Genomic DNA, 14678 nt, shown 5'->3' on the forward strand with positions numbered 1-14678 from the left:
GCGATCACACCTTTGTCTTTCATGTTTAGAGTTTGTGACACAGTACATAATCAAGCCAGTTCTCACTTAAATGTGTGGACAGCAGAAAAATCAATCATTCAGGAGTGCGTCAAAATAACGAAATGGTCAGTAATTACTAGCTCATAAGTTGAAGAAGCATGTTTCGTGCTTAAAGACACAGTTAGTTTAGTCACATCCCTGTTTTTACCATGCTTAGTACCACGCAGACCAAATAACCGTCTACTGTGGATAATTAGACAGGTCAAGAAACTTCTTAGACGTGGGTAAAAGCATTGTGGCATGTCCATCTCTATAGTCTGTCTACAACACAGATTCATTTGTTGCAAGACCAGAAACGCTTGCAAAGCGTTGATAAGTCAAGCTAGACATTCACGTAAAAACAATTGGTTAGGGATTGTGAAAATAGTTCGAAAAGGTTTTTCTCAGAGATGAAGAAGAAAACTCAGAGAAGTGATGGAATCCTATCACTTGGTACAACGAAATTCGTTGGTATCAACAAGAAATGATGTTGTGAAAGCTGAGGCCCCATCTGTATATTTTAGTAAAGTGCTCTCTACCGACGATAGTGAAAGACCAACAGTTAATCGTGATAATGGCAGATTGACGAAGAATCATGAGGTTATTAAGAAAGGACTTGTCTTACCACTACCACAACATCTCAAACCAGATATGTTCAATGGTCCTGACGATAGTTATCCCAGGATTATGAAAACCCTGATGGATATAAGTGATGAACCTCTGGAAATACTGTCTGATTTGTCTTCGCGGCTATATAGACCGTCTAGAGGCCGGAGAAACACAATGATGAGTTAAGTTTAGGAAGAGGGTAGTAGGGACTCACTCAGTAACTAATAACCCCCTAGTCTGTGATAGTATTGATTCTCAGCCACATATTTCTTGAAACTGAACGTACGATGGCTGTGAAGATTCACATTCAACATGTCACTCCTAGAGAAGGTCAAAAATGGTGAACACGCGAACACTGAATGGAAATGGCATGTCTCGGTCACACACGGGTGGTCACTTTATGTAATCTCTTGCTTCTTGTATTCAATATATTACTGTCTTTGTAACAGAAAGAGGACGATGAAAATCCCTCCGCAGCATTTTTGTTGGCCAGTACTGTCATTTGATTGTTTCTTCTCCCTTTCGTGTATTTTAGTCTTTGTTCAGATCTCGTTTAGCCACAACTTTTGTTCTTCAGTCTTCCTCTTCTGAGCTTTTATTATGTGATTTTAACTGAAGACTTATCTTTTGTTACTTAACTTTCTATTGCATGTTGCCGGACTATCGACAGTAAGGTTGCGTTTGTGTGTGGCATGGTTCAGTGTGTGGCTGTTAACCTTTTGACAGTATGCTTGCGAGGATTGCTGGAATCCTTGCAGATAGATATTTGGTTCCATCTTGTTGCGAGTATTTTTATTGATTCTCAAGCATCGAACCCTTTGGTAATAACTGTTTCTTTTATTGTTTAGCGCGCTACTTTGTGTTAGAGAAACTTTTGATTGTATAGCACAGGCTGTACCGCTTGAGGTATTTTGTGTTTTTGACATAATTTGTTCTATTTCCTAAATTGAAACCGTCTAAATTGAGCACAGAGTTTGTGTTTTGACATAGTTTAATACGAGTATCGCAAAAACTCTTCGTACGCTATACAGAAGAACGTAGTCTGACCTATTCGAACAAATTTTGGTCCGTCAGTCCTGCGTTCAAACCGAATATTGGCAGTTCGGTCATTACACTCTTCCTAGCACAAATATGTTCTTCACAAGTGTTAGACGACATATTGCCGGCTGCCACAATGGGACGAGTCAGTGTAGACCACGTAAGGTCTGACAGAGTAGGTAATCACATCTTGGCAAATACACAATTTTGGTATTAGGTTTATTATTATAGTAGGAAGGATAAATGTAATAATATCGAACTAGACCATAATTCTACCGAATTCAGGATGCGCATTTTATCATATTCCAGAATATTTAGATGGATGTACCTGTAACAACTTGGGTTTTTGGGTTAAGATTTGACTGCAGATACCCAAGTAAATGTCAGAACAATATGGCTCAGATATTCATTCACTCCCTTTTTTGTACAGGCATTACATTTTCTACTACTTTATACCGAACGTTGAAAAAGCTTCGTGTGCTTGAAGAAAATAGCTGTGCTGGGAAGAGAGTGATATATTGAATACAAGAAGCAAGAGATTACATAAAGTGACCACCCGTGTGTGACCGAGACATGCCATTTCCATTCAGTGTTCGCGTGTTCACCATTTTTGACCTTCTCTAGGAGTGACATGTTGAATGTGAATCTTTTCAGTTATTGTGAGTTTGGTTTCAAGAGTAGTGTGATTGAGGTGTATAGCACTAAAGACACACACAAGGCGCATAAATTTAGTAGAACGAGAACCCACACGTGTACATGTGCTTAAATTGGCAATGTCGGATGAAAAGAATACAGTTATTATGAAAGTAGTGATGAATCAATGTTGCGTACCGTCTGAGTAACTATTGTTCAGAAGCTAGTAAGTATCATGTAAATATGTACTTGCACTGGGAACTACATGCTAAAACAAACTCTCGTGAGTAATATTTTATCGAAAATAAAGAAGGGGTTTAATGTAGTTCATAGGATACCCTGGATCCATGTTTCGTGCTATCTGGGACGAGTCAGCAAGGCGTGCGCGTGATAATAATAATAATATATTTCTGTATTAGCAGGTACACGCCATTTTTACAGGCATGATCTATAAATTACAATATTTGTTGGCGCACAGCGTGCTTCCCAACTTATTAAGTTTATAGATGTTATAAAGTAGACTGGTAGAGGGCTCGCTGTGCACCATGACCTTGAGGAGATGCGTACGTCAAGTTTGTTTCAGACGCCAGAAGTTCCATAGATGTGCCTTCAGAACAAGATTCTAAAGAAAAAAAGAGAAACAGAAGAGCAGCAAGGCACTTGCAGTAGAAAAGACAGAAGCATAGTAAATTAGATTAAATTCATATTATCTCTTGTTAGAGTGAAATGAAGTCAGAGGCTCCATATAAGAGAATGTAGTATTAAAGAACAATGACCTATTGTCTAATTTTTTCTTCTCTTTTTTGTCCATCCGATGCCGGCCACACAATCCTAATGTAAACGTCCGAGTTAGCATGCTATAAGTTGTCTTAGTAGAATAGATAATCCAGCATAAAATTGGAAACATGAGTCTGAGTGGTGAGCGTAGGAACACAATCTATATCACAGATTGATTGACTTATTCTCAATCATAAAGAGTCTGGAACATGCAAAATGTTCTGCCCCACAAACACGGGTGGATTCAAGTCATCGCCATCACCATCAATGCTTGCTGGTCAGTAACTCCACCCTCCCTCCTTTTGTGATGTAAGGCTCATTTAAGCTTATTTTTGAATATATGTCATACCTCACATAACCCTCTGTGTTTCACATCGTGTTGGAAAACACTATTTCTATAAGTACCATTTTACAAGTTTATCAGACAGTTACAAGTTATGGACTGTGGGTAAGACATCGATGCAGTGCTTTAATGGACTATAGTACAAAGTATAGTTTCCCAGTTAGAGTATAAGCATAAAGAAGGGTTTAATGCAGGATAGTTGTTTGTTAAAGCAGGCGGAAAAGTATAGAAGTATATGAATTGTAAATAAGGTAAGGAGTGGAGAAATAGTATTAATTGCTAGTCAACATAGTGTACAGAAGAGTAAAAAGTTAATAAAGAATAAACAGGAAGAAACTCACACTAACTTGGTGCTGGTTTTATTTTGTGTTGTCCCAACCAGCTGATGGGTAACAGGCACTATAGATGCGAAACCACTGGTAGTAGGCAGTCGATTGTGTGGTTCTCTTGACTTTTTAGGGTGGTAGTGAGTGTCCATTAGCAACCGAGTTTAGTTGAACAGTATCGATAGGTCCAGTTAGTTACCTGTCTACTTTAAGCGAAGAAATTGGGTGGAAAAAGTAACAAATACAACTGCAAAGTAGGAACTGATGCTCCCTGGAGGATATGATCTCGCGTCACTTAACCTTAGCGTCAGGGACTTTACCACTGAATTGTTTGATCTTCTATCCACCGGGCATCTATAAATTCGATGTTCGTAACTATCTTCTTACACCATCATACTAGCTTACAAATGTTGGCAGACAACTTGATAAAATGTCAAATACTTACAGAGCTATTTATTATGGGGATTTATTTACCGCTACAGCTCACTCCCTCCCTAGTGGGGTAGTGATGACCAGAATACATGTCGAACCCGAAGTTTAAACCAAACGAGCATGTCGTTGATAAACACTTCTGATAGCTTGCTATGTTCAACAGAATCTGGTTGTTCCTCCCTGACATAAGAGGGCATGTGGTACATGATAGCAATCAAAAACAGTGCGACAAGATTTTCGATTCATCGCGATTCTTCGTCAGATTTACCATCTTTTCCAGCCGCCCTGGAAAAAAGGGAACTGTAAATGAATGTCGAAAAACATTCGTACATGCATAAGGTCACATAATGGGCGAAAAAGGTAAATAAACTTGTATATATGGGTTTTATTAACATACAATAGCGTAGAAAGGATTTTTGTGCAATGTTTTATTTTGGTATTTTTTGGAAGAAAGAAGAAAGTAAATATATACACATATATGAGCATATTCGAAGAGAATTTTTGTTTTTAGTTTATTTTGACACAGTAATACAAAATATAGAGATGAAACGAAATGTTATGTTGTGTGCTACGCGCAGTAATCGTTTAAGTGCTCCAAAAACCTTATCCTTCCCCCAGAACGTGTTGTTTTGAGCCGTTTGTTAGACACCACTGAAGTTTCTTCTTAATTGTTGATTGTCAGGAAAGGCATAGTAATAGTGAGGCCTGTGTCTTTCAAGTGTAAAGGAGGGAACTCAACACCACTGGGATTTCCTTCCAAATAAGCTGCTTTAGGATGGTCAATACTAACGTTGTCGTTAGTTCCGTTTTTGTAAATGATATGGTATTCAAGTTTGTGGTGAAGAAATTTGAACAGTCCTTCGTATACCATTTTGGGAGGTCGTCGTAGTGAGTCGCTACATACGAAACCGTGTGTACTGTGTTGTAAAGCATGTTGAACGAAAACATCAGTTGACTGCCGTCGATTGGGAACAGGTGTAACTCAACGCATGGCGTTTCTGAGCCTCCTGGTGCAAGAACTTAGATCTATATTCATTGAAGATGAACAGTCCCCAAATTTTCCTGGGAGTCAGAGTATCGTTCCGTAAATGAGTTGTGTTGGTTTGAATTAGGTTTTCTGGTTAGCGTCTTTTTAGCGAGTTAGTTTCCCCCGACCCTCCTCCTTTACCCGGGCTTGGGACAGGCAGTAACTCCAGAAGATCGCTCGGCAAAACAGTCCCACCAACCCATTAGCTTGTAGGTGGTAGGCGATCGTTCGGGATCGTGTGATTCTTAGTAGTATATACAGACATCGAAAATGTCCGGATTCGAACGGGCGTCCACGGTCTGCAATGATAGTTAAAGGGCACTTTAAGCTTGCTTCCAATCGTTTAACGAAGGGACAACTACTATTTCAGCAGAAATGACCTTGATAGGCACCGCTCCTGACCATCACGCGAAACGGTCTGTACACGTCAAGGGGTAACATGTCAATTTGAATGCGGTACGGGCCCTATCAAAACGAGTATTGGAAGTTGTGAGACAGCCTAAGGGACATTTGTTGTTTCCAATCACCTTAGATTTCTGGCAGCTTACCAGGTCAGCAAAATCGTCCTACTGTAAGCTTGATGGTTGCATGAACACCTGGAAGAGAAAGCTCGTAGAACGTATTGAAGACATTGTGTCGATAGCTTTCCGTCACGATTGGACGGCTCCTACCCGTAGACGTGTCGCATAATGAGGTTTCCTCACCTGCTTCCATCTGTTTAATACGCAGTTTTATGGTCGTTAAAGATAACTCGTGCGGAAGATCAGTGCCTTCTTTTTGAAGCTAGACGAGTTTAAGGTCGGCGTCTTGCATTCGTTTCAAGGAGAATGCTAGAGGTTGTCAGGAGTTATTTGCTCACTGAAGTAAGATCCCTCCTATCGTCAAGTCGGATGACTCTACTGCAACACCAATTAGTGCTTTGATGTCCTGACGTGCGAGCATAGTTGATTTCTCTATGATTTCCTTTTCCGCGAGGAATGATTTTTTCGCGATGTCGTCCAAATTGATGGATTTCGCATTTCCATGAAGTCGCTAGGTTAAGAGTCATATAACAGACGCAGTATTCGGTATGAATAGTCGATAAAGAATTACCAGGCTGTTGAACGTACATACTTGCTTCACTGTGATCGGTTCTGGGTAATCATGAATAGCCGCTACTTTGCTTTCAGAGGGCGTGAACCTTGAGCATCAATAGTGCGTCCGAGAAAGCCTAGGGAGTCGATTCCAAGCTGACATTTCTAAATGTCGTAATTTTGCAGTTTGAAAATAAGGACCCGATGATGGATATGTGATTCTCTATCCAAACGTGCGATCAAGTAGTCATTCACACATGCATGTACGAAGTTGAAGTCTCGATAAACGTGATCGACGAATCGCTGGGATGTTTGTGCAGCGTTTCTTAAGCCCAAAGACGTGTGCGAAAACTCGTGGAGTCAGAAAGGGGTGATGATGCACCCATGTCTTTGAGGTGGTGAACTTTCGTCACCACGGCTATATTCATCGACTACGGTTGCCGTTAGCGCGTTCCAGTGGAGTTTTCCGAAGGGTTTTCTCCAATTCCTAGAAGACTTATCATATTTATCACGGTACCATCACCAGACAGGATTATCTATGTCTTGAAGTCATGAGACAGATTTTTTTCGTGACGTGCTTCTTCCGGGAGTTTGGGAGCATCTACGATTATGATGAATATTATGATAACGAATTGGAACATAACAGACATCTGAAATGCCATTTAGTGTTGTTTGGGGATTTCTTTGACGGAATAAATCTCGGAGTTTCAGGCTCTGATGATCTCCAGGTTCCGGTTCGCATATGCAGCCAGTTCGTCTACAAAGTTGTTTTGAAGTGAGACAAACACTGCCTGCACCGGTTGAAGTTTAGACAGGAAGAGCTGTCTAAATGGACCCTCGTCAAAGATCCGTTTACCAATGACCCCTTGCGTTCGTAGTAACATGTCTATTGCCGAGCAGTGTTGCAGATCGTTGCTGTCAGAGAGTTAGTCTAATCGTTATCGGTCGGTTCGATCTTCACGCTTAAAAATGACCTTCTTTGAAGTTTCAGAATGTTCCAAGGCATCTCTAATAAACATACTAAAAGCGACGTACCTTTTGCAACTGCGGCAGTACCCTCACTACTGCGAGGAACCGTGCACGTGAACTTGCCACGCCGTGCTCGTGGAAGTCAGCTTCTGTGCAATGGAACCAAGCTCCAATGCGGTCGGGCTAAAATAGCATAAGCTGAAATGAGGGCGGTGAAAACGTTTTCACCTCAGATAGTATAGGTATCTGCTCCGTCATGACAAACATAAGACATACAGATGGGCGTGAAAAAATATCCGAAAGTGTCAAACTACCATCACTATATGTGAGGATAGAAATTAAAAAAACTATATGTAATGTTCCAATTGGGAACAAATTCACAGTTTACGGTTTGGTGTACCAGATCACGTCGGGCTCACTGCCAAAGGTGTCACGGGCATTCAGAGTATACTAGCCCAGTCAACTAAGGAGTCAGAAACGAAGAGGTTCGAAGATATGTTTGGAAAGTTATCGACGTGTCTAGGCGTTTGGTCTAAGCTGGTCAGTAATTGCTAGGGACGTGTGGCATGGCCTACTCACTCGTGATCTGGTGCCGATGCGTGACCAAGCACCTGCAGCTAGGGTGTGTCCGGTAAAACCAATTAGGCCAACATCAAATGTCGAAGACTTACGGAGCTATTTATTTTAGGGATTTATTTACCAATACAAACTAAAGTGGTAGGTCTAGAAGCAAACAACTAAACGATTAGATCCAAAACGTGTTATAAAAAGAAAAACTTTCGTACCCACCAACAGTTCTGATGCAGAAAATCCTTTCCCGAAAAATAAGGACACCTTTTGTAATATTTTAACTGAAATTAACTAAATTCGAGCGAAGACAGTCTTGATTTGCAAACATCAATTGAAATCATAAAGAGTTGAACTTAGAGAGGAAAAACACCGCTATTATTTTACATGTCATGGGTTGACAGACTTAGCAAGAACTCCACTTTTACATTATCGAAATCCCTCTCCTATAACCCAGATTTATTTCATTGATTAGTCGACGTCTGGAACACCTTGAACAGTTAGGTGAAGTGATGGTATTAAGCTTATAAGTGAGTACTTTCAACGAGTACCTAGATTTTCACAGAACTAATTACATTATGAACTAACATGGACCACCTGATTTATTCCACTAACGCCTAAAATCATAAGCTGGTAATTTTAAGAGGTTATTATAAATTGTAACGTTACTGTTGGGGCTACTTCCGTGAAGTCATTCGATGAGTTTTCTTTTTGGAACCAGAAAAACACCTGAAGAGCAGCTAAGAGATAGCAAACGAACTATTGCAAGAACACTTAGAGAGATAGATAGGGAAAAAACTCAGTTGGAGAGGGAACGCGTTCGAATAACAAATGAAATTCGTGCGTTGGCAAAGCGTGGTCAGATTGATGCCGTCAAGGTAATGGCGAAGCAGTTAGTTCGAACAGAGAGTTACATCAAAAAGTTTTCCTTGATGCACTCAAATATTACAGTTTGTCACGTTTTATCAGTCGAGTATTTTCTAATAATAGGCGTTATCAATGAAAATTCAGACTTTAAAATCAACCGCCACGATGGCTTCAGCTATGAAACAGGTTGCGCTAACGATGAGAAAAATGAATTCAACTATGCAATTACCTCAATTCCAAAAGATTATGATGGAGTTCGAAAAACAAACCGAAACGATGGAAATGAAACAAGATATGATGTCAGATGTAATAGATGATGCTATTGGAGATCAGGATGACATTGAAGACTCCGAAACTGTTGTGAATAAGGTTAGTGTCGGTTTTTATTCGTAGACTATTCACACACCTCGATTCGAGTCGACATTTCTGAAAGGTCGAGTTCCAGCAAGTGCTAAACAGTTCGTAAATAATTTTACCAAGATAACAAAATATGATACTGTGCAGCATCTGACCTCAGGTATTGCTCGTTTGATAAAACCCTATAATTTCCCAATTTTCGTGAGGTGTGTAGAAGAAAACTTGAAAATCAACTAACTCTAATCTCGCCAGTAATGATGAGTGATCAATATATGTACATCAAGATTATTATTATGATAAAAGATGAGCTTTATTCCTAAGTATAGCCGAAACTCGAGATCATGGTGGTGACTTCCACCGGTTATGTGTTCCGTTATTTTCTCGATTATATATGATTTGTTACGAAAGTATTCATATAGTTCGAAGTACTGTCAACATTTAGCACTCTGAAATGTAAAATCAGCTGCTAACATCTCAGTTTATGTAGTTCGATAAATAAGTTCTTTTAAGTTTCAAGAGTACTTGTTCCAACCTAGTTTAGGATTTATATTTCACAATATCTTGAATTTTGACACATTAAAAGGTCTCCTATTTCTCTTAGACTATAAATTTGTCACAAGCATTTTCATCATGTTCCCTGGACTTCATATAAGAAGACCATTAGGGTCTAGTTCGCAATATTATTCTTCTAGTTTTTGAATAAACTTATGTTTGAAAACCCTAGGTTTTAGAAGAACTTGGCATCGATCTTAATGCACAATTGAGTAATCTCCCAACAGCTAAGGATACTATTGGAAGTACAGTTTCCAGTGCAGTCCGACCTCATGCAGTCGCTACTGATCCTACTCCAGTAGCGGGACCTGGGCCTAATTCCGATTCGGTTGATCCTATTGATGAAAATAATTTGGAAGCTCGTTTAGAACGTCTCAAAAGAAAGTAAAACCTTAATTCACTTGTGCGTGCACGTCGATTTTCAGTTCTAACATCTATACCACCCCATGTTTATATAAACATATATCACAATCCAGCATAATAATGCTTTAAACTTAACTATCATATGGATAATATTTTTGGATTTTTTGCTTCCTTATGCTACCAAACTATTGAGAATAATTTTTTATAAAGAAACTGTTTGATGTTCTATAATGCAAATCTCTACAGTTTACAATCTAAAAGTATTCTTGATAAAAGATTTTTGTTACTAAATAAGGCTTTTTACCTCAACACTTTAATAGGCTACACTAATGAAGGTTATCTCTGGTAGCTCTATTGATTTCTGGGTGTTTATCTGTTTATGATGCGCTCTTAAGATTGAATTGTTCCACTAATTCGATGCATTACATTTCACGTATACAAATAAACTTTTACTGTCTTCATATAACAACCCGATCGTAGCTGCTACTCTGACGTAGTGATCGGGCTTGCCTATCATCATGAATCAACTGAACTATATTGGCTGGGACACATGTTCCTTTAGGTTCCACCGTCCTAAGCAAATAGATTGTGAAATGATAAGACTAAAAACAGCAACTTAAGGTCCAACGGCGAAGTCGTGCCGCTGGCTGTAGAGGGGAGTGGCAGTAGTAGGGTGTTTGCCTCGGGCGACCAACGTCTACGGCGATGTTGCCTTCTCAGAACGGAAGGGGTTAGGTAAGGTTGATCCCAATAATGTCACACCTCAGCATATCTCACCGGCGGGAAGGCTTTGAGTTGCGGAGCCAACTCATCAAAAACTCCCCAGTAAGTGGTCTTGCGCGACCGGCCTCAAGCAGTTGTTCCTTAGGCTCTGGGGTCACGCTCCTGGATTCCTGGTGCTATTACCAATTTAGTTTCTTTTTCAGGTCCCCCAAGGAGGAATATCCATCCATGATGGGTAGCAGTTGGGAAGTGACAACCACCTTCATACTTTTAACAGAACACGAGAACATTTTGTTCACAATCAAATCCCTCACCTCTTAATTATTCTTTCATCCCTACAACTAACCCTTCTCATTTATCTTTATCTTCACACGCCACCAATGCTAATGTTTTGAGTTCACAAAATGTTATTTCTGATCTCATGAAACCGCTCTCTAAACTACATGTTGAAACTCCCATTGTTGAAACCTCGTGTCAGGCTTCTTCAGCTAGGACTCTAGAATTCCGCGCCATCGATGTATGCTGCATCTTCGAAATGCACATACAGGATCCAGGTACAATCATTCATTTGACTTGACCTTGTCACTATGATGAACTGGCACAATTTACCTTTCGAGTATCTGGAGACCTCACTTCTACCTCCCGTGGCCTCATTTGTGTAAGTGTAGCATCAAGTATAAAAGCAGAACAGGCTTTGTTCAACTGTTTAATTAGACAGTTGCTTGTGAACTGTCCGGATAAAATATACATATAATAACTCGCTGGGATCAAGACATACGTCGTCGCCTCTACATACGCTTCCACTGATTGCAGCTTAGATGAAGTCAAAGATAGATTTTATAGGAAGCTATCCAACCTCCCAAAAGCTAAACGCTCTGATTTAATAATAGTGGCGGGTGATTTTGGTGCTCATGTAGGTAGACTAAATCAAACCGGAAGGCTCTTAGGCGAATCTTACGGTGTTAAGGTTCGACAAACGGCAACCATCTGCTTCAGCTATGTTCTAATGACCATCTATTTCTAGTAAACACTAACTTTAAATATAAGAAAGGACATCTTCTCATGTGGTGACCCCACAACCGACTCAACTTGATCACATTGCCATCAGCCATCGTCAGGGTGGCTCGATAGAAGACTGTCGCTCATTCCAGAGGACATGTTTAAACTCATACCATGCTATGGTTCGAGAACGTCTTTGTATCTTACTGGATGTAGAAATGCCACAGCAAGAGAAGCCCTTAGAGTTCAGCCTAATGATGAAAAAGTTGAGAATATATTTCACAACCAACTAGAGAAAGCTAATCAACTGTGAAAACGATATCCACCTCGAGATAGCTTGGTATGATATCTAAAAACCTGTGGAAACAGCAGTGATGTGCACTAGTAACAAACCAAAAGGTTAGGAATTTCAGTGGCATCTGCAGAACTGATAGATGCTCAGAAACTCATCCCGTCTGGTTCCGAACACGGTGAGGAGCGGAGGCAGCTTAAACGTAGGCTGATAATAAGCCTACGTGATCGTGAGAAGCAGTGGGTAGGGAAACCAGAAGAGATGGAAAAGACAACAGCGATAGGTAAAAATAGACGACTGTTCGAACTTATCAGGGAAATGAATATTAAAAATCCGCTTATTAGTGAAAGTATCTAGGAAAAAGACAGGACTATTGTTCACTCTCAATTCAGGAGAGTAGACTGATGTGCAGAACAGTTCAACAGGCCTTCGGCCACTTTAATTTCCCACCATCTTCAAGCAGACTGGCGTACGTCCTCCAATTGTTGGTGAATTTGAAAAAGTTGCAGGGAATTTAAAGTGATGGACAACTGCAGGTCCAGACGGATTAGTCCCAGAAATCTTTTAAGATATTGGTTCAGCTTTATCACTTAGATTGACTGAGATCTTAATTACATCCGTACTTTTTTATGGGTACAGAATCTTAATTCTGCTTCATTGGAACAATAAAACGTAGGAAATTTTTAAAGTAAATTAAAAAAGTAAGAAGGGAGTAAATGATCAATATCAAGATGCGTAGACACATATATCTAACTTAGTAATCAATACTCATTTCAATATACTACAACTTATCATGGCACGTAATTAATGGATAATAAGAATAACATGACTAAAATCATTAAAACTAACAGAAAATAGTAGGGGGACAAATCAAAAGTGAATTGAAATAGCTGGGATGTTCAAAACTTAGGTAGAATTTATGTAACCGTATCGTTTGAAATCTGTGAGACAAGGTGTTCTGGTATTCATTTTAAACTAGTTGCTGTCAACCGCCTATCACGGACTCCTCCATGAAGCAACCACTTCGACACAACGCAGCAGGACTGAAGGTCAGTTGAGTTATTCTTCCCATCTATCTAATATATAGAAATGAAACTTGTTCATATCCAGGTATACTAAGAGAGTAAAACAGTCAGTGCAAAAATGTGAACAGAATCGATAATTTTAGATCCTTTGACGTCGTGAGATTTTGCCTTCAAATAAAACATTAAGTGGTGAGATTGATCCGCTGTATCGTATCCTTACATGCAATGTCTATATATATTACTACCATTGAATTAATTGCTCCTATGAACTTGGTGTTCATCTTGTTATGTCAATGGGATGTGGTAACTCGGACATATGCATGTGCGCCTGGTCATGCGTTGATGACTAACTGATACTATAAAATTTCTTAGGAAGTTGAGCTACAGCTTGGTCCACATCATAATTGACTAAAATCATAGTGTTATTTATGTATACTCAACACACCTCTTAGTAACTTACTTTTTTTGAAATACTGAATCTAATTATATCTTGTTTCGACTAAAATAAAATCACTGGTGAATTAGTGATGAAAATACTAACTTAATGAATAGGCATCCTATTACATTAACTAAGCTAAACCAAGTAGCGTATGTAATCAAGAAATGACCTGGTACGGCAGACAGTGGGGAGAGTCCGCTCTCCCTCTCAAAATGCTCTCACATGACCACGCGTATATAGCCTCCCCCAGGGAAGTCCTACTCACTGCCTTCTCGTAACGGGCGTGTTGTTCACGAAAAGCGAAGGTCCGGCGCTTTAACCGGGTTGGTGGACACGGAGAGTCCACCTAGGGGAGTTGAAAAACTCTGATTCCAAACCAATGGTGCACATGGGATCCAGCATCCTGAATGAACAAATGGCGTATGAACCAATCGTTGGCCACCGGCTTCCATGGAACTGCATCTCTTGACGTTGCTCCACTATCTTGTGGATCAGACCTTCAGGTCGAAGGCTCCGTGTGTAACCCTCTAAGAAAACCACCTGCTTCGGTTTGGGCACCCGGGCAGTATCACAGCCCCCACACATTCAAATCCTTCCTTCACCTCCTAATACCTCTCTTATCTCCCTGACTAACCCTCCTCACGTCTCTTTATCACCTCGCACCGCTAGGGCAGACGATTTGAGTACGTGGAACGCCATTCCTGGTCTCCTGAAACCACGCTCTAAACTATACGTAGGAGCTTTTAACGTACGAACACTTTGTCAAATAGGACAGCAGGCTTCCTTAGCAAAAACTTTAGAATCTCGCGCCATCGATGTGTGCTGCGTCTCCGAAACGCGCATACAGGATCCAAGTAGCGTCATTCATTTGACCTCACCATGCCAAAATAAAGAACCGACTCGATTTACGCTTCGTGTATATGGAAGCCCTGATTCTGCTTCCCGTGGCCTCGCCGGCGTATGTATAGCATTGAGTCCTAGGGCAGAACTAGCTCTCTTAGAGTGGATCCCAGTAGACAGTCGTTTGTGCGCTGTCCGACTGAACGGAACAGTAAGAATCCGGGAAGATAGGGACACTCGTCGTCTCTGCCTATTCTCCCACTGACTGCAGCTCAGATGATGTAAAAGATGAGTTTTACAGAAAGCTTTCGGACCTTCTCCGAAAAGCTAAGCGCTCTGATGTAGTAATAGTGGCCGGTGACTTTAATGCTCAAGTAGGTAAACTAAG

General features: G+C 40.3%; 1 protein-coding gene across 2 annotated transcripts; it reads left to right on the top strand.

The window, feature by feature from the left end:
* Window positions 1–8317: 8317 nt before the first annotated feature.
* Window positions 8318–14419, top strand: CHMP2A_1 (Charged multivesicular body protein 2A; the record flags this gene model as incomplete). 2 transcript variants are annotated; one of them, XM_012945151.3, is made up of 3 exons in its annotated part: window positions 8532–8783; window positions 8824–9069; window positions 9782–14419. In XM_012945151.3, 3 exons carry the CDS (start codon window positions 8532–8534, stop codon window positions 9995–9997), a joined length of 714 nt encoding a protein of 237 aa, XP_012800605.2. In that variant the 3' UTR covers window positions 9998–14419. The 2 variants fall into 2 exon arrangements, with proteins under 2 accessions (XP_051067390.1, XP_012800605.2); XM_051214239.1 differs by having other exon boundaries at window positions 8318–8783; window positions 8824–14419.
* Window positions 14420–14678: the final 259 nt, after the last annotated feature.

Source organism: Schistosoma haematobium, chromosome 2 (genome assembly GCF_000699445.3).
Source record: "Schistosoma haematobium chromosome 2, whole genome shotgun sequence".
Lineage (NCBI taxonomy): Eukaryota > Metazoa > Platyhelminthes > Trematoda > Strigeidida > Schistosomatidae > Schistosoma > Schistosoma haematobium.